This window comes from Pelophylax lessonae (genome assembly GCF_965119305.1).
Source record: "Pelophylax lessonae genome assembly, chromosome: 2".
Classification (NCBI taxonomy): domain Eukaryota; kingdom Metazoa; phylum Chordata; class Amphibia; order Anura; family Ranidae; genus Pelophylax; species Pelophylax lessonae.
Genome location: NC_138769.1, coordinates 663,961,367 through 663,988,867, shown reverse-complemented (window position 1 = coordinate 663,988,867; position 27,501 = coordinate 663,961,367). Strand labels below are relative to the sequence as shown.

General features: G+C 42.7%; 1 protein-coding gene across 3 annotated transcripts in view; it reads left to right on the top strand.

Moving 5' to 3' along the window:
* Window positions 1–27,501, top strand: part of ELMOD1 (ELMO domain containing 1) — a 235,826-nt gene that overhangs the window by 49,114 nt on the left and 159,211 nt on the right. For all 3 annotated transcript variants that reach the window (XM_082244719.1, XM_082244717.1, XM_082244718.1), the window contains one exon: window positions 15,599–15,687. In XM_082244719.1, coding sequence (XP_082100845.1) covers window positions 15,671–15,687 — 17 coding nt within the window. In that variant the 5' untranslated portion in view covers window positions 15,599–15,670. Of the gene's footprint in view, window positions 1–15,598; window positions 15,688–27,501 lie in introns of those variants that run through there.

The following is a 27,501-nucleotide window of genomic DNA, read 5'->3' as shown; positions in this document are numbered from 1 at the left end:
TATTGTCCGTTAAAATAACGCAGTGCCGAATCGCAAAATAGGGCCTGGTCATTAAGCAGGAAATTCTTCTGGCCCAGAAGTGGTTAATGGGGGTCAGCTGTAACTGAATCTTAGGTGCACCCTCCCTCGTGTTGTGTTATTCAGTGCAGCCGTATAAGAATGCATGACGCTTGTCCCTCTGCAACCTGTGACACCATCCTTCTCCCTCTGTATCTTGGTTATGTGTTCCTTGTAGCCTGAGCCCAGGTCGCTTAGCAACAGGCAATAAATTAAACATGTAACACACACAAGGTACCCATAAGCATGTCTGTCTCAGAGCACAAAGCCCAGGCATGGGTGATGGTAGGGGGGATAAAAATATGCGCTGAGCCGCAGAGAAGCTTCTTGTACTGCTGCGTGAGGTGAATGCAGATGTTCTGACGCTGTCAGGCTGTACTTACTGAGAGCTCTGTACAATATATAGCCATGGCTGGCTCTTCAGGTTGCTGTAAATCCCTTGTTAGGGCAGCTTGCATGGAATTCATGAAATTTTAATCACCCTCAGGGAAATAACAAGTGACCTTCCCGTAGGCATAGCGATGGCATGGGTGTGTATTACTCGGGAATCTAGAGACCTGTCACCTGCTAAATAAACAAGTGGCCTCATTCAGTAACGAGTGATCATCCTTAAAGCGGAACTACGCTGCATCTGAGCACCACAAACAAATTATTCAAACCAACCCCCCTTCATCCATCCATGTCTCCATGCTTTATTTAGCTGAGAAATCATTTCTAGCATTTCTGGCTGTGGCCACCTTGAGTAAGGACTGACTACATTTATTTTTGAAAGCGGAACTAAAGTCTCTATACTTACCTCCCAACAGTCTGTAGTCCGCTCGGGACAGCTGGTATACGTTCGGCTATTTCCGGCCTGTCCCGAGCGGTGGCGGCGCATGCGCGGTGACATGTATACGTCGGGTGGCGCCATTTTTAAGTCTTAAACACGTCGGAGCGGCCGGGAACTTTTTTTTTTTTGTTGACTCGAGCCGAGGGGGACGTTTTCAGCACAAAAAAATGTGCTGAAAAACTCGGCTTATACTCAAGTATATTTGGTAGGCTTTTTTTCCTGCCAAAACGCTGTTGCTATGAGGAAAGGCTTTACATAACGTCCTGTGTGCATGAGGTCTAAGGTCCATTTCACACGGGCAGACCGATTGGGTCCGTCTGTCAGTTTTTTAGGACCTACAATTGCCCTATTTGGAGACATGTGTACGTTGACACCCGATGACATCCAATCTGATCCTGTTCACTAAAAACAGATGTGTGGGGATTCGTTTCCCATCTATGTGGCAGTCCTTTTCCATCCAACAGCCCATAGAGGACAGCGGGCTGTGTCCGTGTCTGCTCTGCATTAGGGGACTTGTCATCCGCCTGCTCAGTGGGGAGCAGCAGAGAGATTCCCTGCTGAGCAAGCAGATCCACTGGCGGACTCTGCCAGTGTGAAAGGGGTCTTAAAGGTTCTGCCTGCTTCATGGGTCCAGAAAAAGGACACAGATTCCCAGCAGTGTATTAGCAGATAAACAGCCCACAGCCATTTCACAACTGTGCTGTTCTATACAAGACCTCATGAACACCCTTTTCAGTCCTCTCTTGCAGGTGGGTCAAAGTACCCATTGTCAGGATTGGAGGCTCTTTCCCACAAAAAAATCTCTCTTAGGCTCCATGTACACGGGACACTGGAAATGGCCGTTTAGGAGCAGTTGGGCGTTTTTTTCAGAAGCCCCTGAACCCATCTACATTTTATCTTATCTGTCCATGTACACCAGGTCGTTTACAGTCATTTGCAGGCAGTTGCGTTCAGGGACTGTTTTTAGAACGCAATTATTTGCGTTCGAACGTGTGTTTCCCGGCGTTTCAAACGCACAAACGCGTCCGAACGCGTCTGAACGCGTCCGAACGCGATGACCCGCGTTTAGCTTTCGCGTTTTTCCATTTTAAAAGGGAATAATTTTTTTGACCTCTAGGAACGGTTCTAAAAGCAAACGCCGCTAAACGCCCACTAAACGAGGGTACAAACGCGACCGAACGGACGTTTCAAACGTCCTAAAAATTTCAGCATTCAAAGGGACTTTTAACAACGTCCCGTGTACATGGAGCCTTAGTCTCTGAATTCTGGGACCCATATGACGACAAGTCAGTTTTTCCCCTTTACTGGATCACCGCGGAACCCTTCACCCCTCACCGTGAGAATCCTTGAGTACTCCAAACTGCTATTTGTCATCCCCCTTAAGGGGACCATAACCTAAGCGAAGGAGACCTATCCCTCCCATCCAGGGCTCAGTCCTGGCATCCTGTACAGTGGATATACACCGTGCTTGCATAAACTTTCACGGGTGTAAATCCCTGGGCGCACAAAAACGTGTTCATGAATTTACGTCTGGGTGCAAATTCATGTAAGCATAATACAGCTAGATACAGGTAGTGTACAGACCTTGATTACTGTGGGCAGCTGTGTCTCCCAGATGCATAAATATGGCTTCAATTTACGCCCAAAAGCGTCTGTGCGCATGAGACCTATACCTCTTGGAAAGACAGTCTTCCTTCCAGATCTGGGTAGAAAGACGTTATTATCAAATATGAAGGTAGAATCCCAGACTAGGGTCTAAAAAATCTGGCCTTTGCCAGAAGGCTTCGAGTGTTCGAACCAACTGGCTTGTTGAAAGCTTACCGTTTCTTAGAATTATATTTGTCAATTGTGCCCCAATAATAGTGCTATATAATCAGGGGATATAATTATGTGTTCAGATTTTATAGCATTCATAAGATTGGAAAATATAGATTGGTTGGCTGGAACCTCAGAGCAGCATTTAAAGGCTAAATGATTCGGTATGTTTGTCTTTCAGAATTACGATTAGATGAGGTGTATATCACACAGAATAAAAGCAGAGTGAGTCAGAAATGCTGGTAGTTGCAATGTATCCTGCGACTGGCATTTCATAAGCCAGCTTTACAGGAGTGCAGCTTCCTGCTGCATGGCTCCACATCTGTTTATGGATTCTCATGTACAATATTTTTAGATTATAGTACTATAAAAAATATTTTAGCATAAAAATCTAATGTTATCATATTTTAGATCTATAACCCATTTTAATTAGGTTAAAGTAGATAACTGTGGATCTTACTGCTTTAGTGTGTTTTATAATGTAGCCCACAGACACCAGAGAACATTAGCCTAATCCAGTGGTTTATGACACGTCGGGGGAACCTTCATATATCTGGGGGCCCTCTCCAACAATGGTGGACATCCCATGTCTAAGCCTTTTCTAATGGAGTCAAACATCTGGTTCCAGGGATGTCTTTTGAGCGTCTTACCCTTCCCTCAACATGGGTACAAGTGTGCATGTTTGCTCAATGCCAACATGTCTCTTTGTAGCACAATATTTCATTAGAAAGAAGTGACTGGAACTTTATAATCTGTCGATGCCAAACTGTCTTTACAGGGAAACACCACATGGCAGGTCACTAGAAGGTCAAGGCTCCAAAAGAGATGGATTTAACTTAGGTTGGTGACAATGAATTGCCCATGGTTGCCAGATTTTATTGTAGTTACAAATCCTATCCTGTAAGGTTGCTTTAATCTTTGCATGTATCATTGTATATAAATAGATAAACCGCGCTAATGCTGACCAAAAGTAAATGAATAATAAAGTAAGCAGCAACGTCAAGTGTGACAACACCCCAAAAAACATATAAACAAAAACAAGTCGCACTAAGTGATAAATAAATAAATAGGAATTAATGTGAAAAAAAGTCCAATAAATATAGTGGAAAGTTCATGAATTTCGGAAAAGTGAAGAATGTATAAATCAAAATTGTTGCAAATGGGAGAATCCACAACTGATAGATATTCTGCTTACCAGAAGCTGGTGAATAATGTGCATAAATGATGATCACACTCCGCCAGGTGTGGTGGACCCATAGATAATCAAGGCACTGAGACCCAATCCGTTAAGGACCACTAGATTTGGCGTGATGTGACGTCAAACGACTCAAATGAAGGTGTAATCACCATATAGGGTAATTAACATGGAATGACAAAAATAAACGCCATAGCATAAAACCAAAATAAAGCAATAAGTGAAAAATGAAGGGAGAGTAAAGGGTGCACTCACAAAGGATGCAAAGTATTGCGCCTTCACAGATAGATATGTGAAAAGGGAAATGAACCACCGCTGTGCTTGTGTCACAACCTGTGTAAATACTTCTTACCAAAATAGAAGTAAGTGTACGCTGTATAACATCCAGTATGAAGGAGAAGATGTGCAGCAAAGGAATGTGTAGGCTCCACACAGTGAGGGGTACAGAGAGGCGAGACTCACCCCTATAAAAAGCCACCACCAATATAAAAGCTCCTTACCAGATAACAGTAAGGAATCAGCCTGTAGTTCAAAGGGCAATCTGATAAATGTTGTATCCGGAGGGAGTCTGAAGACCTCAGGAAATCACACAGCAGAAGCCAATGCACATATGAACCAGTGTAAACTGCAATCATAAAATGAAAAATAGAAACGCCATAGCGTAAAACCAGACAGACTGTTTAATAAAAAGCCAACAAAATACACTTACATGGATAAACAGAGTATTACTCCTCGGAGGAAAAGCTAAAGCCGCCGGTCGGTCGGCTTTCCGCCCGAACTTCCTGGACGCAGAGGGTGACGTCAGCACGCCGTGACCCTGCCTGGCTAACCCTATGTTTGGTCACGAGGCGGCAAAGCGCAGGCGTTTTCCAAGTTCTGGTGACTGTTTGCTTAGATGTAGTGATTTGAAGCAAGAGTTTAAATTAAATCTTGGTCAACTCCAAAGGGCTTGCCATTAACGAAGCTACCGGAGGGTCAGGTTAGATAGCAACACCGAACAACTGGGAGAGAGTTTGGAAGACTAAGCGCAATCTGTGTGAAACACCTTAACATTTGTATTCTCATCTTGTGTCCTGGGTTTGTTGTGTATATTTCATCTGCATTTTATTAATAAAGCTTGCGGTTTTCTGAGGACTGGAATGCAGTCAACCTTTTCTTTGTATGTACTGGAATTCCCCAGTTCATGGACTAGACTGGCACCCTTTCCCTCAGAGCAGGGGATATAGGAGGAGATTTCCCCTGGAGCGCTATTTACCTGTGCACTGTCATTTAGCTGAGAGTTTGGAAGACTTTGGACCAGAAAGAGTTCACCAGTGGACAAGTCCACCAAATATGGCAATGGTTTCCTTGACCTCCGCTTTCACAAAAGCAAGTTGAGAGAGGAGACGGGACATAATTGGCCATCCTTACAGAGATAAAGTACTACCTGGACAGTACTTTACAGATGGTTTCGAGTGCTGAGATATTCTGAGATGCCATGAAGCTTTTTTTTGCGAAACATCTATCTAGTCTTCTGTCTTGATCATCAGGTCCAGATCAGTGGTCCATCGGCTTACCTAGGATGGTAAGGGGAAAGCAGGGTTGGATAACAAATTGTGATATAATCTGGAGATCACCCCATGCGCACGTGGGTCTGAGAGGAACATAAATGCATTAAAATCGTCATCTGGTCTATGACTGCTTGGGAGTGAATATTTGTAGTGTAAAAATGGTTAACCTGGAGATATCAGTAATTGCACTTGTAAATCTGATAGCGATTTAAAACTTGATGAAGAAACTAACTGATGCATTCTCGTCAGTTGCAGACGGGACCAGTGATGGAGGAGGAAGGTGAGATAAATGGCAGGTAGAATGCTGGGTTGTGAAAGAAGGAAAGCATGGGAGCAGGAGGGGATATCAAACCTGATGCCCGTCTATCCCATATAGCTAAGAATTGAAAGGATGATCAGGTAATGAAGCACTTTGCAGTCTTGCAGCATGAGCCGTTGCAAGGAATTATCTTTTTTTAAACTTACATTGATCCAGCTTGGTTACACCTAATTCCTTATATCTCACATCCAGTGGGCTGCTGGGGATGCAGAAATTAACGCTAGTATCCTGTGCTACATACAGTCAGCACTTGTCTCTTCTGGGTGCTGCTAGGGCAATTTGCTGTCTATATACTGAACACAGGGGGGCACTTGTTTAGCATTTCCACCATTCAAAGGTGCCATCCAATTAGAGAACACCGTGTTTTACTAAAATAAACGAGGCAAAGAGGAGGGGCAGATAGGATCACAATGACTCACACATCCTATCAGAGAATGCCTTGTATTCCTTGAAAAAAATACAATCTGTTCTCTGTATGTCAAGCCAACAACTCCACTGTGTTCATTATACAGAGTGTGGCGGCTGCCTGCACCCTAGAAAGGGAAGAAAGCTGGGCAGTGGAAGTTGACTGCATCCTAGCAATAGAAGGGTGTTCTGCAGCCGAAGAAGCCTATGTCCTAGCAACAGAAGGCCATTTATGCTGTAATGCTTTAGGCATGTACAGATTATTCAATCCTTACATGCTTATAGAGTATTTTTTTATGCAGTATCCTGCTGTCAACAAGATCCCGTTTGGAAAAAGTTCAGTACAGCGCAAAAAAGATCATATATACATAACATGCAAGTGAAAAAAAAAAACTATTTACATATAAGTGTATACATTTAAGGTTAAAAAGAAAAGTCCCTCTGAAGAACCAAAGAATGATTGAAAAGTCCTCTTGTGTATATTGAGAAAATTAGAAGATTGTGAATCCCAAAAGGAACCTCTAAGCTTTTCAGCAATGGAACCACCACGGAGACCATCACAGTGAATGGGGACTTACCAGATTCGAATGACCCTCACAAAAGAGAGGTCCAAAATGCATTATGATAATCCACACAGCCTGCAAACTGTTCCGGGGATCACGACAGGTCACTTCAATGTATCCAACCAGTCAGTATATGGTAAGGCTCCACACAGGCAACACAGGCAAGGTATAATAAAAGAAGAAAGGGACATCTTTCTAAGTGTAAAACCGTAAATATAGCGACATTTAAAAAAATTGAGTGCACTTACAAACTAGGTGTTCCGCAAGCCATTCAAACCATATGTGTAGTCTGTTTTCCAAATCAAAGATGGCTGCGGCTAGATCGCGCATGCGCAGTGGCGTGTGTTTTGGCTCTTCCCTATGCGTTTTGGCTTACTTGAGGTCATTAGGGGGTACAGAGCACACGACCCCACTGCCGTCTATATTAAGCAACATAGGGAGGATCGCCATCCAGTTGGACAAGCAGGGTGCCTTGATTGCCCCCATTCTGCCTATTGGTTGTCGTATTTACATAGAAACATATAAAAGTGACAGGAGAAAAGAGACCAAGTGGTCCATCGAATCTGCCCCTTTTTTCTTTTTAATTTATTCTGCTTTTGTATTTTCTTTAATGTTTTTGTTTTTTTTTTTACTTTTTTTTGTCTGAGTTTAGATCTATGTTTGTCCCAAGCATGTTTGAAGCAACTTACTGTTGACTCACTCACTACCTCTGCTGGAAATCTATTCCAAGCATCAACTACCCTTTCAGTAAAATAATACTTTCTAAGATTCGTTTTTAACTTTCCGCCTGCTAGTTTGAGGTCATGTCTCCGTGTTCCTGATATTGGTTGGTTCCATATTGAAATTCCTGCGCTCCTGAACCTTATTCGCCTCCTTGATTTATTTAAAGGTTTCAGTCATGTCTCTTCCTTCCCTTCTTTCCTCCAGACCTACTGTATATATATTTTTTTTCAAATTTCTTTATTGAATACAAGAGAAAAATACAAAGAGTGTATAAAAAGATCCAGAACATAGCACAAGATACATCAGAATACAGTGCATAAGCAAGAACCATACAAAAACCGTAATGTAAGAATCATAACTGCAGTATATTCATCATGACTGAAGTGAAAAACCCAAAGTAGAAGTTGTCAGAAGATGTGAACCGTGTGTGGAAAGAAGAAATCATGGGTATCCATATCATCAACTCTATGGTAACATGAAGGGGTGTGCTCACGGCCACTGGACCACAAAGTTCATATGTAGGAAAACATGTGTAATGAGAGTAGTGACATGTAGAAGGAGAACAGGGGAGAGGGAAAGAAAAAAGGGGGGGGGAGGCGGGGTCAGGGGGGGGGGAGAAGGAAGCAGGAAATACCTTGGAGAGCAAAGCAATGGGGAGGATGCTTGGCGTGCAGAGAGTGGATCCCAAGAGGGTGATGGGAGGGAAAGGCATATTCATCCCGTGCGGGCGACCCCACCGCCAGTCAGACAGTAGGCGATCCAGGGGAAACTCCTAGGGCTTGACCCTTAGCAGACAGAATAAACGTGTTCCAGCATGCCCATGTTTTAGTGTACTGTTCCCTTTTACCCTGTGCGGTGAGTACCAGGTCCTCCAAGTCATTGATCCATTTGACTCTGCGTAGCCAGAGTGAGATCGTTGGGGGGGATGAGCTTTTCCAGCAGAGGCTAATGCAGAACTTTGCCGCATCCGTGAGGTGTCTGACCACGGAGCGTTTGTACCGTTTTGGGGCTATGCCCCCTACTGTATATATTAAGTTCCTGAAGTCTCTCCTGATATGTTTTACCCCCCAAACCTTTCACCATTTTTGTTACCCGTCTTTGGACTCATTAGCAGTACACTAGAAGCACAACATTGCTCAAAGCAGCTGAAGACCTCCAGTGTATGTTGGCGTTAGATCCAACAAAGCAACAATGGTAGCAGCTCAGAACAATTTAAAACCAGCAGTTTATATAAGGCAAATAACGTGCTATGACATAACTTGCATAGTGGTACAACCCATCCCTTGTATGTAAATAAAAATATATATATATATATATAAAATTGGTTTTAAAGGGTAACAACAATGTAAATAAAGTTTACACCCAATCCACCATTGACTGCCTTTATACTGTAGCTACCTGTTAACAGACAGAAGGGTCTGTTTCAGGTGCTCACTGTACACTAGAACCCCCATTTATAGCCCAGAGCTGACTCTTAGGTCCCATGTTTTTCCGTCAATCCCGCTCCGAGTAGACCTCGTTGATCTCTATAAATTACAGAGAAAGATGTTGTTCCTGTGGCTCATTTTGAATATGTTTTCCAAGCATTGCGTGCTCAGTTGGTTTATCGGTTTGGACAGATGAGTCATGCCTGCCCCTCCTCAGCCACCATTCTCATAGCAGCCCAGAAATCAGGTCCTTGCGCGCTTCTCGCTTTGTCACAACAATTACATCCCAGAACATGCAGACTTTTACTGAGCATCATTTGAGTGTAATGTAGTCAAGCAGAGCAATACTTTCAGCAGCAAACAAACGAGACAAGTGTCCTCCTGTTCCAGACTCTACTTGTATTGTGCGACATACAGAATATCTGACTCTGAAGGTGGCTGTCATCAGCTGCGATAGGACAGATGTTGGTGGAAATGACAAGGATGCACACTGTGAATCAATAGTGCTCATGCTGTAATGTCTCCGAGGTGGAACATTACTATTCTTGTTGGTTGCTTTTTTTTTTTTTTTGTTACTGCTTTCCTAGGAGAAATGGATTTCAGTAAGTTGGAGAATAAAGTATTTTTCTTAGGCATCATGCAGAGTGGATGTTTATCCCTGGTGCATGAGACTCTGGGGTTTAGTCGCAGGAAGAAGGCACAGATGCAATATGGCAGGGATCCTCAAACTACGGCCCTCCAGCTGTTGTGGAACTACACGTCCCATGAGGCATTGTAAAACTCTGACATTAACAGACATGACTAGGCAATGGCATGATGGGAATTGTAGTTCCTGAACAGCTGGAGGGCCATAGTTTGAAGACCCCTGCCATAGAGCTTGTAAGACTCAATAAGACTCAAAGAGCTGTGGCTGAGCAGTGCACCAAACAGTACTAATGTTTAGGGCAGTAAGCCCCCAGGACTGATTGCCTGGAATGTAAGCATTCAGAGAATTTGTCTCTTAGTCCAGCCTTTTTCAACCAGGGTGCCGAGGCACCCTGATGTGCCTTGAGGTTTCTTCAGGGGTGCCTCAGCAAAATGCCCCGAACATTTCCCAAAAATTGTATACAAGGCAGCGGGTGAATGAAGCCTGCCTTTTACGTTACACAAAGTCACAGGTTTTCATTGTGCACTGTAACGGCCCTCTAGCTGCCGACCTGCTAATGACCAATGACATCATCAGTTGATAAGGAGGATGTCAGTTGCCTGAGTAGCATGCTTGTTTGACCCTCCCCTGCTTCTCTCCATAAGTTTTTGGGTCATATTAGCTGATTGATGAAGAAAAACTGAAGAAAAAGAGAAACATTGGAATACTAGTCAGTACCAACTTGTACCTCTAACGATGGGCGTCCTATGTGTGTGTATGTTGCTGCATTATGTAAAACTTTTAGAATGGGGTGCCTCAAGACTGTCCATAATTTTTTAAAGGGTGCCTTGAGACTGTCCATAATTTCTAGGGTGTGCCTCGACTGAAAATAGGTTGAGAAACAATGTATTAGTCCATACTAGGTACCACTTGGGGCACCGTCCAGCCGCAGCAGCTTTCACCTGTGTCTTTTAACCACACCTACACTTCGGAGTCACTTCGGAGTCACATGTACCTGGGCTAAATGCTCAATGTTGGCTTTAGTCATGAGTAGGTTTGGATTTAGATGAAGCCTTAGCTCTTGACGCTCTTTTTTTGTTTGTAGCGCAAAAAATTAAAAATCGCACAGGTGATCAAATACCACCATTTATTTGGGTACAGCGTTGCACGACCGTGCAATTGTCAGTTAAAGTAATGCAGTGTCGAATCGCAAAAATGGCCTGGTCATTAAGGGGGAAAACCTTCTGGTTAAGGTGGTGGTTAAGGTTAGAGTTAAATGTTGGGGTAAGATGCTAGGGTTAAGGTTAAATGTTAAGGTTACCTACCAATTACTGCTAACCCTAGCTCTAATGATTAACCCTAACTTTGAACATGTACAGGTTCCTGCACTACTTTGATACTACTTGTGTGCAGAGAGCGTAAAGTTGCATCAAAATCACACTCCATGAATAGAACCGTCATACTTTTCTATTGGTCAACTCCCCCCCCCCCCTCCCCGCACCCAACACGCCCCCCCCCCGGGAAACCCCATCAAAAACGCGTGTTTCAAAATATGCCGAAGAAGTCCATTAACCACAACCTGCATAGATGTGAACCTAGCATTAGAGTTGTAAAATTTCTGTCAGTTTTTTTAAAATAAAAAAATGTTCAACTATAGTAGTTGATTTTACCTTCTGTTGTACTACAGTGCTCTGTAAATGAAATCCAAGTTTACCCAGTGGGAAATAATTGACATCTATTTTACCTCATTAAGATAAATGCTGGGCCTTGCAGACTTTAACTGTACTAAGCTATAATTGAAAGCCACAATCGACCGACCGTCAGCTGTCTGGGGCTTCTCTGGCATTTGATTGTGTGATAAATGTTCACATTTACTAACCACAGCATTTGTACAAAGACAATTCATCTATAATATTAACTACTCTGACTCATAGTTACAAAAAAGTATCCAGAAAATCTGAGAAGATGGCTTTTAGGTCAGTAAATGGTATTAATAGAATGCTAAAGGTTAAAGTGGACCTAGAATCAAATATATTTTTCATGTTAAAGTGTTTTTAAAACACTTAGAACCTCTCTCAGGTTTTTTTTTTTGTCTATGTCGACTCACTCAGTTTGTCCTGGGGACCATTGTTACCAAGTATAAAAATAAGGAAAAACGCAACATTTTGAACCAGAACTGTAAAAATGGGGGCATTTTAAACTGGGGAAAATTGTTCTGGTGACAATAGTCTAAGGGCGAATTTTACCTTTCTTCCTGTCTTTTCTGCATGGGGACATCCGCGGCAAAAATGTCTTAACAGTTGTGTCAACCCTTCCCTACTCTAACAAAAAATAAAAATGGTTTTATATTATGTGGGAGATTAGCTCGGTGGCGGGTATGGATGACCCCTTGAGGGGGTTTGTTACACAGGGAGATAGCCGAGAAGTGGTTGCAAACAGTTTGGTTTATTCATGCAATTTTCTTCACCAGACTGCAAGCGTCAAAAATATCAAAATAAAATAAAACACAAAACAAATCCTTGCCACGGTGGGCGGCTACCTTCTCACATACAGGAACCTACCTACGGAGTCTGTCTCCAACCTACTGTTGGGCAAACTTTGCTGATCCTACAGCAGACACTCCATAGTCCATGTTTTTTCTCTTCACACAACAAATGTCCATTGAACATGTCCCTTTTCTCTTCACATAGAACACATTCCTTTGTTTGTCTCTTCACATAGCAACCATTCCTTTGCTTGTCTCTTCACATAGCAAACAGTGCATTTATTTCTTTCCACATAGAAATAGTCCAAGACCTCACCTTGAGTAGTCTTCACACTTTTTACCCTCCTCAGCGCACATCGCTCCAGGAGGTCTTCCCCATGCTCACACAGCTTCAGGGGGCACACATCTGACTGTCCTCCTATCCCCAGCTCACACAGCGTCAGGAGGCAGCAATCCTTAGACTTCCTCTGGACAAATTATAGAGGCCTTAATTTCCTCATTCTGAATAGCTGAAGTCTGTTCAACGTCCTTAGACAGTTCTGGCTACCTTTGCAGCCGACACCCTAAAGTAATTGGTGAATTTTCTAAACCAGGTGGAAATGTATCTACTGTCTGTGACTACATCCACAGATTTACCTGACTTCCTGTCACAATATACTTTGAAGTTTAATTTTGCTCAAAAAGTTAAGTCTCATTGGTCCGCCCCCTCCCCTCCAGCCTGTAACTGAGTTATAGGTTTTTTTCAGGAGAGGGGGGAAGTGAGTACTGATTTTTATTGCTACCCGCTCCTACTTTCGCAAAACTTGCCTAGTTCCTTTCCCTGTCCTTTCCCCTCTTGCAGTCATGTGTCCTATGAGGCTGCAGGACCATTCACAGGGCACCAAAGCTCAAAATGGTACTTGGGCTTCTTTGCCGCATTAGTCGCAACAGTCCACTAAAATTAATGACCTGCCCTTTGCATGGAAAACATGCCCACAGATGATGCATTTTATAATGTGAATGGGACTAAAAGGTATTATTTATTTATTTCATGTACAGTAAAACCTTGGATTGAGAGTAACTTGATTTGAGAGCGTTTTGCAAGACAAGCAAAATTTTTAAATAAATTTTGACTTGCTAAACAAGCGATGTCTTGATATTCAAGTAGCGTCATGTCACAAGAGAGTGTAGCAATATGGTTACATTTAATGAAGGTACAATATTTAGCAATTCACATGGTTGATTAATAAAAGAGGGACATGTATGCAGGCATCCGGGGTAAAGCTGTCCACATAGACCATTCTTCACACCGCAGTCGACGTCATACCTTCCACACTGCACTCCACCAGCGCTTCAAGCCTCGCTTTCAGAACGCTTTACTTCAGGGTAGTCTTCCCGGTCACAATTGCAGACTGTCAGCTGTGTGAGCCATCGTTATGGAGGCAGTAAGTGGCATATCAGCCATGTATGCAGGGTGTTCACTGCACACAGGCCCCCGAGGGGGGTACTGTGACCCACATGGCTGATCTCCTGGTTTACAGCCGGAGCAGCGGGAGGAACAGCTGTGGGCACCGATCTCCCGGCATGGCTTTTTAGCTCACAGCTTCTTCTCCTTCTCTCCCTCCCGCGGCTGTAAGCTGAAAAACCATGCCGGGAGATCGGTGCTCACAGCTGTCCCTCCCGCCGCACCGATCCTTGGCTGTTTCCTGTCTCCTTTTCCTCCTCCACCACCCATGCTTCTCCGGCTCCTTTCCTCCTCCACCACCCATGCTTCTCCGGCTCCCTGTTCTCCTCCTCTGACCCCCTCTGTGTCTTCCTCTTGCTCCTTCGTCCTCCTCTGCTCCCCCCCTCTTCTCCCACTGCCGGCTTTCCTCCTCTCCTCTCCCACGAGCTGCTGGGGGGATCTGTCAGGATGGAGAGGGGAGGAAGGGGCTGGTAAACATGTCATTTACTGGCTCCTTCCTTTTCTCAGTTGGACACAGAGAGCGTTCGCTACCGATCGCTCCTCTGTTCTGTGTTAACTGAGCAGAGTAAACTGTGTTTACTCTTCTTCAATTTATGAATGAACGGGAGACTCTGTCTCCTGTCCATTCAGGTTCAGTGCTGAGGCTGCTGAGAAGGACTTGGGAACCTTTGTCCTCAGTTCCTTTTTCTGTATCAAAGGAGAGATGGCAGGGGTCTGTTTAGACCCCTGATATCTCACCAAAGCCCACCAACAGGGCTGATAAAAAAAACAAAATAAATATCAATAAATATTAAAAAATAAATTGTAAAAAAAAAGATAAAAAATAAAATTGTAAACAAAATAAAAAACTACTGACACCATCCCCCCCGCCCTACTGACACTGTCCACTGCCCCCACACCCTCCCCCAAAAACGCATTGGGAAAAAATGAAAAACAAATTAAATTGTAGAAAAATAAAGAATCACTGACACCATCCACTGCCCTACTGACACCGTCCATGTACTGTATGGATGGGCTGGTTGTACACAAGTTGATCAATATATTAATTTGCGTACAACCAGCCTGTCAGGTTTTGCTGAACTATAGTCAAGTCCCGCTGACTATAGCTGGCAACACTGAGCATTGTATTCTGTCAGTGTGGAAGGCTCCTTGCTGCCAGAATACATAGGCTCAGCGGGGAGGATTCCATTGAGTGTGTAAATGGGGGAGTTGGCTCATTGTTTTCTGTTCAATACACTGGTTGAAAAAAAAAAAAAGGAATCCTGTATGGCTGGCTTACGCTTAACTCTTTTGTGTCTCCCCAGTAGTAGAGTTTGTCCTGTCACCTCTCCCGCTCTCCCTCTCTAATCTGTGCTCCCTCCACACAGTCATTCCAGTTGCTTTTTTCCCCCTTTAGTAACAGTAAATCTTAAAGCTGTCAGCTGATCGTACTCTAGTGGTTCTAATTTTATGCACCGTGCCCAGAATAGAGAGCAACTGAGCATGTGCAAATCAGAGTGGGGCAGTGCATTACTGGATTTTAAAGAGTATAGGCACTTATTTTGAATGTTTTCTATTAATTTTCTGTCTAAAGTCCCACTTTAAGGTATGTATAAATACTGTGATAAGTGTCATGTAGCCGAGTTGGTGGCACTTGGTTCCAGGGAGCCATATTCTCAGAGAGATCGTGGATCTCCTGGTTTGGATCCTTTTGGTGGATTACAATTGTTTTCAATTAAACTGATAAAACTGAAGGCAGGGGTTTGTCCACACTCCATTACCATTTTTATAATCAGGCACCAGCTTGCACCCATCATTTGGAAAAATAAGCATTCGGGGGGGGGCTGCTATGTCTGCTCCCTTGTGTTCAGTTGGAACCATGAAGGCGATCTCTAGATTTATGTGACCAAAAGTAACGAAGAATGGCGAAGCAATATTTGGTGTAGATTTGCCGCAGTAATAAAATGAAAGCTACCGTGCTGTGCATTTTTTTGTATTCTCATCACACATTTGATGTATGGGTCCTTTTTTTAAAACGAAATATTAAAACAAGCTGCATGTGAAATGTTAGAGGAAATAAAAATGGTCATGTAAATGACTTGAAGCGCAGAGTGATTAAACTTCACACAGGAGCCAAGCATTTAATGTTTTCTAAGCTGTCTTCCCTGCTGACTCTTTTCAGGTTTTGTCAGTACAAGTCTATTATCAGGAAAATTGCTGAAGATTGGACACTTGGATCTTCGAGACATCAACAATGAAGCACTTCATGAAGTGAGTAATTGGCAACATGTTTTCATCCTAACTTTTTGAAGTAATATAAAATATACCCAGTGCTTCCCTTATGGCAAGGGCTATTTTGTGAGCTTCAAAGGTATAGATAAAACTGTATTTTAACAAAGCCAAATTATCCACAGGCCTCAGCCACCTATAGTACTACTACATTGGTTTCCTTCAGTTAAATATTCCAGCACATGAAGTTCACTCTTTTTGTATATGGTGAAGCTATCTGTGTTTATGCTCATATTGCTCTAGCATTTGCCAGAGGGTGGCTGGATCATGTCGGCACCTCTGTCTTCTGGCGTCAAATAAAGGGGTGGTGGGGGTTGTCAGCACTCTACCCTGTATTGTGTTAAAGCTGAGCTCCTAGCAAAATGCTAAATGCACAGATAAAATACATATATGAAAGCTGTTATACCTACCAAATGATTTGCCATTATGCCCATCCAGTTATGAGATTTCCACAGCACAGCCCTGAGAGGGCAGAAGACCTGCATTTTCTTTTCTGCAGTTAAAGCGGAGCTTTACCCAAAAGGGCTTTAAAGCCTCCTCCCCTGCTTCAGTTTATGAAATTAAACTTTTAGGGATTGGGGGGGGGGGGGTACCTGTTTCGGACATTTCCGCTCCGATCGCCTATGCGATTGGAGCAGAAGTTCTCCTCCCACCCTCCTCAGTCTTCTGGGACACATTACAGGTCCCAGAAGACTGTGGGGCCATTCACAATGTTCAGCGTGGCTTGCGCATGCACAGTGGGAGCCCGGCTAAGAAGCCACAAGCCAACAGTTAAGATGTCGGTGCCGGAGACAGGAGATGGCTAGGGTGGACACCGCTCTGGAATGTGGGACAGGTGAATGGCGGTTTATTAAAAGTCAGCAGATACAATTTTTATAGCTGCTGACTTACAATTTGTACATAGGAGAATAGAACTCCTCTTTAAGCAATACTTACAGATCATATTCCCCCATTTTCTCCCAGGCTATGACTGGACAGGGAAAGGAGAAGTAGCAAACTGGTAAACTAATTTTAGTGATGCTCTGCTCTCTCATCCAATCAACATATCCCTTCTTTGCACATGATCACTGTAGCACAACTGGTTTTTGCTGCTTCTCACCCTCCCAGTCTAAGCTCTTTTACACAGATCTGCAAAAAGGCTAATACCAAATCAAATTTGGGTACTTGCACTGCTTTTATTTTAAAAAATGACATTTAATAATTGAATGCATAGCCAGGGTCATTTATATCTGCCTCAAGTTCAATCTATCACCTAATAGTTCCCTGGAAGTTTTTTTATTACACACAGTGGGATTTGTTTGTGAATGAAATAGGAAAGACATATGCTTTTGTTGTTTGTGTCAGCCAATCAGATTCCAGCCTACATTTTCTATTGCAAATAGTCTGTGTTTTCATCCCCATAATTTCTATAAAGTGGTTGTAAACCTCTGACATGAAATATGAACAAAGCATATCCCTCTATAGTGTGTATTTAATTAAGAGCAATAAGTGTCATTTCTGTCTGCTGCTTCATTCCTCTGCTATCAGCATGAATCACTTCTGACAAATTTCCTTGAAACCAAGAGAAAAAATTTGACGGGAAGGGAGCTCTCCTCACTGAGCTCTGCAGAGAGTAACTTTAGCTCTGCCCCCTGTTTTCTGACACCCCAGACAAGCTGTATAAATACTGGACTTTGAGCCGCTTTAGAGAAAAGGCTGCAAATAAACAGGTACAACTTATATAGGAGGATTGGTTTCATCTCTTTATATCTCTTTTTATCTCTTTACCTTCCACACGAGGCCATTCACTTCTCTGAGTATATGTAAGGGTTTACAAGCACTTAAAGCAGACCTTTATTCCCCAAACAAACAGTTTTTTCTCTTTCGTTCATTAACGGACACAGCTCCTGTCATTCTTGACCATTGAGTTATGCTGCCCTCTACAGGAGAAGGACAGTAGGCACACCCATGGGCAGTCCCAGTGGGTTTACTCCCTCTTCCTGCTATAGTCACTCAGTTTTATTCTGCCTACTCATGAGTAGGGACCTATTTCCTTGCTGGGATCTTTGGTCCTGGCAAAATTTTTTAGATAGAACATTTTTCCTCCTGGATTTCTCCTGTGAGATCTACAATCAACTGTGGGATTGGGCAACGGGCTGGATAATCTAGATCCAGAGGATCCCCCCCAGTCTGGCCAGCGAGTGCGCACAGGCCTCACCTCTGCGCTAGCTCCGCCGCGACCTAGCCCCAATGGATGGGGGCTGGTCCTGTGAGTTAAACGTCTCACGAGTTCGCATATGACCCGTCCTCGGCCTGAGTCGCAGTATTCCACCTGGCCGACTGCCCCTCCCCCCAATTTCGATGGAGGGGAGGATCTGTCTGGAGTGGTGCCCACCTGGTTCCTGGTATGGTGAGTAGCTATCCCCCCTCTACCCCTGGAGGGTTTTAGGGTGGATGTGGGCCCCTCCTTGGGACGGTCAGATCCCCGGGTTCCCCTCCCATTCTGCAGGCAACCCCCCTCCCCTTGCCAAGTTCCTCATCCTGCCCCCCTCTCCACATACGCAGGGGATGTATTATTTTGGGGTGGCCTGGCCACTTTCCTGGGATGGGGGCAGGGCGCTAACTGGCGATGGGGTGTGCGCCGCCGGCGACCGGGCACTTGACTGGCTGGGGGGGTTGTACCTGGTGGGGGCACCTGCCAGGACCCCCTGTCCTGCCTGGATCTGTCCTGAGGCCTGGTCTCCTGATTTCTGGGTTCCAAAATGCTGCGCAGAGCCACCATTTTTTTGTAGCCTTGTGTATTCCTATACACGGCGGCCATGTTTGTGGAGCCCCTCCTTATCCCCTGGTGCTGACTCCTGGATCATTTAGCTTCCTGATTGCCACACGTGTAGTGCAGATTCTCCTGGTGATTGCAGGTGCTTGTGTCGGCGAGCGGTGAGTCTGGTGGGGTCCTCTCCCTCTCTGCTGAGGATCGTTTTGTGCCTTGTGGGTCTTCAAACACTGAATTAGATAAATGTTTGATCTGCAACTGCCATGGTGCTGCACATTTGATCAATTATGACACCAGCCATTTGATGGTTTGACAGTTTGGTTGAAAGAACAAGCAAATGTGACAGTTCTATTCCTGGAGTGCCGGAAATGTATCTGTTTTTTAAACTGTTGTATATATTTTACCAGAACAGGTATGTAACAGTTGTAAGAAGGACATATGAGGGTTCTTCAAAAAGTTTCTGCACTTTTTTTAACTCTATTAAATATAAAAAAGTGTGGAAACTTTCTGAAGACCCCTGGTACATACACCTACTGGAAAACGTTTGGGAAGTGTAAATACATATTCCTGAGAAATATAGATAATCAGTATATTATGCAAACGTATAAAGCAGTGCTGCTATGCAGTGCTTCTTTGTGTGTTGGATCTCTGGAAATGCTTTGGATTAGTTCTTGTTTTAAAATCAAACAAAGTCTATAGGACAAATGCCTCCACGTTCCACCATACACTGACTTTACATACTAACATACAATAATAATAAATAAGGGTTTACAACCACTTTAATGCTGCTTAACCACTTAAGCCCCGGAAGATTTTACCCCCATTCCGACCATTTACCCCCATTCCGGTTCCGGTATTTTGCGATTCGCCACTGCGTGACTTTAACGGACAATTGCGCGGTCATGCGACGCTGTACCTAAACAAATTTGGCGTCCTTTTTTTTCCCACAAACAGAGCTTTCTTTTGGTGGTATTTGATCACCTGTGCGATGTTTTGATCACGCGCTATAAACAAAAAAAGAGCGTCAATTTTGCAAAAATAGCAATATTTTTCACATTTTTTATATGAAATTCCCCCAAAAAAAATGTAAAAATCAAATTTTTTTAACATTTTCGGCCAATTTGTTTCATGCTACCTATGTTTGGTAAAAAAAATCGCAAAAAGCGTATTTTGATTGGTTTGCGCAAAAGTTATCGCGTTTACTAACAAAGGGAAAGATTTTTGTCATTTTTGTTGTTTTTTTTTTTAACGCGTAATGGCGGCGATCTGCGATTTTTTTTTGCGGTACTGCGACATTGGGGCGGACAGATCGGACCCTTGACTGACATTTGTGACACTTTTGGGGTTACCAGTGACATTTGTACAGTAATCAGTGCTATACATATGCACTGTTACTATAAAAATACACTGGTAGTGAAGGGGTTAACTTTATTTGGGAGGGAGGGGCTGTGTGTATCCCTAGGGGCGTGCTTTCTACTGTGATTGGCTGTGGCTTGAGCTGTAAGGACACTGATCAACGGATCTACATACTAGATCCGTGTGATCAGTGTCTTTACAGCGAGGAGAATGACAGGTGGCTTGTTTACACAAGCTGCCTGACATTCTCCCTCTCCCCCGCCGATCGCCGAGTGACCGGCGGACATCGGGTCCGCTGGTCACACGCGCGGGGGGGTCCGTGACCACGCGGGAGCGGGAGCGCGCCTCCGGGGGCGCGCGCTCGCTCCCTAGACCCTCACAAGCTAGTGACGTAGCCCTACGTCACTTTGCCTGTGAGGGGCTGACTGCCGACGTAGATCGGCGTTAGGCAGTCGGCAAGTGGTTAAAGATCAAAATGTGATAGTATATAATTTTACTTTAGTGTTCACATAGAAATATGTATTTACTTATTACTGGGTTAGACTAGATTGGCGCTTAGGTCCAAATGTGGAAATGTTAAAGTTAATGAGAAAAAAGCATGCTATAATAATAAAATAAACGTTCTATAGCTACTTGATTCCACAACCACGTGACTGCATGGCCTCTTCGCCCTTCCCTCTTCTTGAATGCAGGGAGCATGTCCAATAAAGTGAAATCAGTGTCAGTGGGAATTGTTCCCCAATGCATTCTACAAGGTTTTCCCGTTTGTAATCCATACTCCTTCCTACAGGCCTGATAACAAAGCTAAGTATGGGGCTACAGGTACTTTGAACAACAAGTTGAAGGGACGCAAACTGACCTGCTTCAGCTTCTGCAAACTGATCTACTTCATGCTTGGCTTGGTCAGAATGCTACATAAAGCATGGAATACTAGCAGGATAACCAGGTGTTTAGTAGTTAAAAAAAGGGTCAAGAACAAAGAGGAGCATTTAGCAGTTACTTCATTTAACAAAGCAGTGCATTACCTAATCATCAAGTTAAGGATTTATATAGCATTTCTGCCGTGCAGCACTGGATTCCTTGGTTCGGATCCCAGCCAGGACACTATCTGCATGGTGTTTGCATGTTCTCCCTGTGCTTGCATTTGCTTCCTCTGGGAACTCCGGTTTACTCCAACACTCCAAAAACATTGTGGTAATTTAACTTGCTTATGTCTAAATTGGCCTTGGTATGTGTGCATGCATGTAAGTTAGGGACCTTCGATTTAAGTTCCTTGGGGGGGACAAAGGTGAATGGATAAGTATGTAATGCTCTGCATAATTTGTTGGCCTTATATAAATACCTTTACTATACTTTTTATTTTTTTATTTCCATTCCCTCTTTAGTTTGCAGCATAATGCACTTAGCAGCACCCACTGGTTGAGAAGTCTAGGGAGAGTTCTGTTCCTCCTCTGAACATCACGCATGGTGGATGGTATTTATGAAGTAGTGTAAAGCAGGGTATGAAAATTCTCAGTGCCTCTGAATATCGTTTAAAGTAGTTCAAGTCAAATTGGAGATCCTACCTACATTTCTCTATCTTTTCGAGGTGCTGCCTTTCCCTATTTTGTCCTCGAACCATAAGAACCTTGTTACCAATTTGCTAAAAATTTTTTGGAATTATAAAAGCCACAGAATGGCTAAGTCTGTCCTCTATGCTCTCCAAGGTCAAGGTGGCCTTGCATTCCCAAACCTGGCTAGGTATTACTTGGCAACCAAGCTACGCTCTCTTGCCTCTTGGTATACCCTTCATGCTTACACGGAGGTTAAGAAACTGTGGTTTGTCCCTATCCACCTGAACTATGTTGTGGAGTACTGATGCCCCACTTGATGCTTCACGATTGTGAGGACCTATGTCAGTTCTACATGCTCTTTGGTGACGCACCAAACTTCTATACTGCCTTATCTATGCTGCTTCATTAGCTACTTCCTTTCTGTTTATACCCAATGTCCAGGATATTTTGACCTCACAGGTGCTCACTTTTGATGAAAAAGGCCTTGTTTCACTTTGGGTAGTTAGTGGATGTTAGACCTGGAATACTGCAGACCTTCCAGGACCTACAGGATGCTCATGACCTACCCAGGCAGGTCTTCTTTAATTATTTACAAATATGACAGTACATCCTATATCACTAACCTCTAATTTTCTCACCTGACAGAATTTGAAAAAATTTGTTTAGAAAGGCTATTCTTTAAAGGTATAATTTCCCGTATTTCTCAACTTCTTCTCATTACGGACCTTATGTTGCCCATACCCGGCATTCCTATATGCAAAAATGGAAGCAGGCCTTGGGGGAGGAGCATCCTCTCCAAAGGCACCACTCAGCGGTGCAATCTGTCACCGGCTGTGTCCAGCAGACACAGCTGTTGACTGATCAGTGTACCAGCTCGCTGCCGGTACCATGTGACCGCATAACAGCTGTAAACAAAGGATTGCTTTCTTTCATACTATCTATTGTGTACAGTTATGTTGCTAGCTATGATTAGTCAATGTGATCACATGGTACAGAAAGGGTCAATCACAGCCCATCTGTACCATGTGATTAGCTCTGGCCAATCACAAATAAATAAACTGAATGAATCAGTTTCATTCACTGAAATGCTTGTTTATAGCAACGAAATTCACTGCTATAAGCAATCATGTTGTGTAAAAAAAAAAAAAAAAAAAAAAAATTACTTCCCTAGAGTATTACAATGTTACTGTGGTAACCTTATATTGCTCTGGTCACAGCCTGTTTGAAAAAAAAAAAAAAAAAAAAAAAACAATGAAAATGTTTTAATTTTTTTTTCATACTGTCATCAGTCAGTGTCCCTGATCACCACCACACCAGTTATATGACGATGTAATGCACTGGTGACAGTATGTAAACAAAATAAAAATGTTCCTTTTTTTTTTTCAATTTCTTAATTTTCCAGAAAATAATGACAAAAAAAAAAAAATTAAACTTCAAAAAACCTTGCATGCCCCTTGCATGTACCTTGGACTGTCTGCTTTTCAAAAAGGAGTAATTTAGGGGATATTTGTACTGTTCTGGCATTTTCGGGCCTCAAGATATGAGATCCATCAGGATTGATCAATATATATATATTATATATATATATATATATATATATATATATATATATATATATATATACAGTCAGGTCCATAAATATTGGGACATCGACACAATTCTGATCTTTTTGGCTCTATATACCACCACAATGGATTTGAAATGAAACTAACAAGATGTGCTTTAACTGCAGACTTTCAGCTTTAATTTGAGGGTATTTACATCCAAATCAAGTGAAAGGTGTAGGAATTACAACAGTTTGTATATGTGCCTCCCATTTTTTAAGGGACCAAAAGTAATGGGACAATTGGCTGCTCAGCTGTTCCATGGCCAGGTGTGTGTTATTCCCTCATTATCCCATTTACAAGGAGCAGATAAAAGGTCCAGAGTTCATTTCAAGTGTGCTATTTGCATTTGGAATCTGTTGCTGTCAACTCTCAATATGAGATCCAAATAGCTGTCACTATAAGTGAAGCAAGCCATCATTAGGCTGAAAAAACAAAACAAACCCATCAGAGAGATAGCAAAAACATTAGGTGTGGCCAAATCAACTGTTTGAAACATCCTTAAAAAGAAAGAACGCACAGGTGAGCCCAGCAACACCAAAGACCCAGAAGACCACGGAAAACAACTGTGGTGGATGACCGAAGAATTCTTTCCCTGGTGAAGAAAACACCCTTCACAACAGTTGGCCAGATCAAGAACACTCTCCAGGAGGTAGGTGTATGTGTGTCAGATCAAGAACACTCTCCAGGAGGTAGGTGTATGTGTGTCAGATCAAGAACACTCTCCAGGAGGTAGGTGTATGTGTGTCAAAGTCAACAATCAAGAGAAGACTTCACCAGAGTGAATACAGAGGGTTCACCACAAGATGTAAACCATTGGTGAGCCTCAAAAACAGGAAGGCCAGATTAGAGTTTGCCAAACAACATCTAAAAAAGCCTTCACAGTTCTGGAACAACATCCTATGGACAGGTGAGACCAAGATTAACTTGTACCAGAGTGATGGGAAGAGAAGAATATGGAGAAGGAAAGGAACTGCTCATGATCCAAAGCATACCACCCCATCAGTGAAGCATGGTGGTGGTAGTGTCATGGCGTGGGCATGTATGACTGCCGATGGAACTGGTTCTCTTGTATTTATTGATGATGTAACTGCTGACAAAAGCAGCAGGATGAATTCTGAAGTGTTTCAGGCAATATTATCTGCTCATATTCAGCCAAATGCTTCAGAACTCATTGGACGGCGCTTCACAGTGCAGATGGACAATGACCCAAAGCATACTGCGAAAGCAACCAAAGAGTTTTTTAAAGGGAAATAAGTGGAATGATATGCAATGGCCAAGTCATTCAGCTGACCTGAATCCGATTGAGCATGCATTTCACTTGCTGAAGACAAAACTGAAGGGAAAATGCCCCAAGAACAAGCAGGAACTGAAGACAGTTGCAGTAGAGGCCTGGCAGAGCATCACCAGGGATGAAACCCAGCGTCTGGTGATGTCTATGCATTCCAGACTTCAGGCTGTAATTGACTGCAAAGGATTTGCAACCAAGTGTTAAAAAGTGAAAGTTTGATTTATGATTGTTAATCTGTCCTATTACTTTTGGTCCCTTAAAAAGTGGGAGGCACATATACAAACTGTTGTAATTCCTACACCGTTCACCTGATTTGGATGTAAATACCCTCAAATTAAAGATGAAAGTCTGCAGTTAAAGCACATCTTAATTGTTTCATTTCAAATCCATTGTGGTGGTGTATAGAGCCAAAATGATTAGAATTGTGTCGATGTCCCAATATTTATGGACCTGACTGTATATATATATATATATATATACACACACACACACACACACACACACACACACACACACACACACACACACACACATACATAGGTTGTAGACTCTATAACTTTCCTACAGACTTAATAATAAACTCTAATTTGGGTTATTTTCACCAAAGAAATGCAGCAGAAAACATTTTGGCCTAACTTAGTGAGGAACGATTATTTATTTGCAAAATTTTATAACAGAAACAAAGAAAAATGCTTTTTTTTTTTTTTTTTTTTTTTTAAGTTTAGGTCTTGTTTATTTAGCAAAAATAAAAAATCCACTGGTGAATAAATACCACCCAAATAAACTCTAGTTGTGTGAACAAAATGATACAAATTTAGTTTGGGTACAGGGTTACATGACCGCGCAATTGTCATTCAAAGGGCTGAAAGCTGAAAATTGGCCTGGGCAGGAATGTGGTAAAGGTGCCCAGTATTGAAGTGGTTAATCAGTTATATTTTTTGCATTTAGGAATGCATTCAGCTCTTTTTAAATCAATGGAGTTGGTGAGAACCAGTTCTTGAGTCTATTCCATATTTTCTATTAAATCTATTTTCCTCCGGATGTAAAAAGTGCCCCCTTTGACCTCTGTAGTGATTTTAAAGTGAATAACTCAACACCAGGGTCACTATATGGAACACTTATGTATTTTACACATAGTGATTATACCCCCTTAAGGGGCATAAAAACTAACCATGCAGCTCTGACTAAAGATGAATAATGCCTTTGATATAGGCATAGGCCCTTTATGTATCAGATGAAGCCTGACCAGAAACATCCTAGGACGTTGGTAGGATGTTTCTAGTTGAAGCCTAGTCATTAATTCTCACCTTCACCATCACAGGAGTGAGCTCTTTCTCTGATTCAACCACTCTCTCATGATGAAGTAGCTCTGAGCTCAGCATTTGAGAGCTCACTCCTGTGATGGTGGAGGTGAGCAGTGATGACTAGGCCTCACTTAGCAACGTCCTGGTAGTATTCCAGTCAAGCTTTATGAGGTATGTAAATGGCCTATACCTATAGCAAGGGCATTATTCATCTTTAGTCAGCTGCATGGTTTGTTATGATCTACGGAAACCCCTTACCTGCATAGACAGTTTTTTTGATAAAGGTAGACTAACCCTTTAACCACTTGCCGATTGCCTAACGACTATCTACGTCGGCAGTCAGCCCCTCACAGGCAAAGTGACGTAGTACTACGTCGCTAGCCCGTGAGGCTCTAGGGAGTGAGCGTGTGCTGCCACAGGCCCCCCCCCGCGCGTGTGAGCGGCGGACCTGATGTCCGCCGGTCACTCGCTATCGTCGGTTACAGAGGGAGAAAGGCAGGCGGCTAATGTAAACAAAGCCGTCTGTCTTTCTCCCCTGTGTAACAGCAGCGATCATACGGTCCTGCTATGTAGGACCGTAGATCTCTGCTGTTACATGAAAAGCCACATCCAATCACAGTAAGAATCACGCCCCTAGGGACACACTTAACCTCTCCTTTTTAAATAAAGTTAACCCCTTCCCTGCCAGTGTCATTTATACAGTAACAGTGCATATGTATAGCACCGATTACTGTAGTAATGTCACTGGTACCCCCAAAAGTGTCAAAAATGTCAGTCAAGGGTCCGATCTGTCCACCGCAATGTCGCAGTCCCACAAAAAAAAAAAAAATTGCAGATCGCCGCCATTACTCGTTAAAAAAAAACCAATAAAAATGACAAAAATCTTTCCCTTAGTTAGTAAACACAATAACTTTTGCGCAAACCAATCAAAATACGCTTTTTGCATTTTTTTTTTTTTTTACCAAACATATGTAGCAGAAAACAGATTGGCCTAACATGTTAAAAAATTTTGATTTTTACATTTTTTTGGGGGAATTACATATAAAAAAATGTGAAAAATATTGTTATTTTTGCAAAATTGTTGCTCTTTTTGTTTATAGCGCATGATCAAAAAAATCGCACAGGTGATCAAATACCACCAAAAGAAAGCTCTGTTTGTGGTAAAAAAAATGACGCCAATTTCATTTGGGTACAGCATCACACGACCGTGCAATTGTCCGTTAAAGTCACGCAATGCCGAATCGCAAAATAACCCCTGGTCAGGAAGGGGGTAAAAATCTTCCGGGGCTTAAGTGGTTAATCTGCTCTTCTTAGAGGCGAAAAAAAAATAAAAGAGTGATACGTGCAGCAGATATTAGTACTCTGAAGTCAAGCAAGTACAAGATGAATTCTGATTTGTTGCTATGGGTTGGCACCTTAGAATTAGCATCATTTTTAAAATAAAGATGATAGAAGATTAGTCTAGTATTATACTGTATATTAGAGAATCGGAGACTTTGCAGATTGTACACAATAATCAGACAGGGTGCTAAGACTTTCTTGAGTAAATTAAATAGAATGCTTACTAAGCAATTTCTTTTTTCCTAGAAAAAAGAATGCTGCCTGGTTCATTTGAAGGAAAGAAAATTAGGTTTTAAAGGAATTCAATAAGCCAGAACACAAAATAGAGAGAGGGAAGTGGGTTATTGATTGAACTGTGAGGTCTCTCACTATATGAGAAAAATACACGTGTGGTAAGCTGTACCTTTGTACACTTTACACTGGAGAATTTGAATTTTTCTGCTTATTTTTATTGGCTTAAGGGACCCCCTAAATCTCAGAATATACAACAACATTACTCTTGCTCTTTTACATAACATGGCTCCTCTTAACAATTGCCGACTGCCGCACGACTATTTACATCGGCGGTCAGCCCCTCACAGGCAGAGTGATGTAG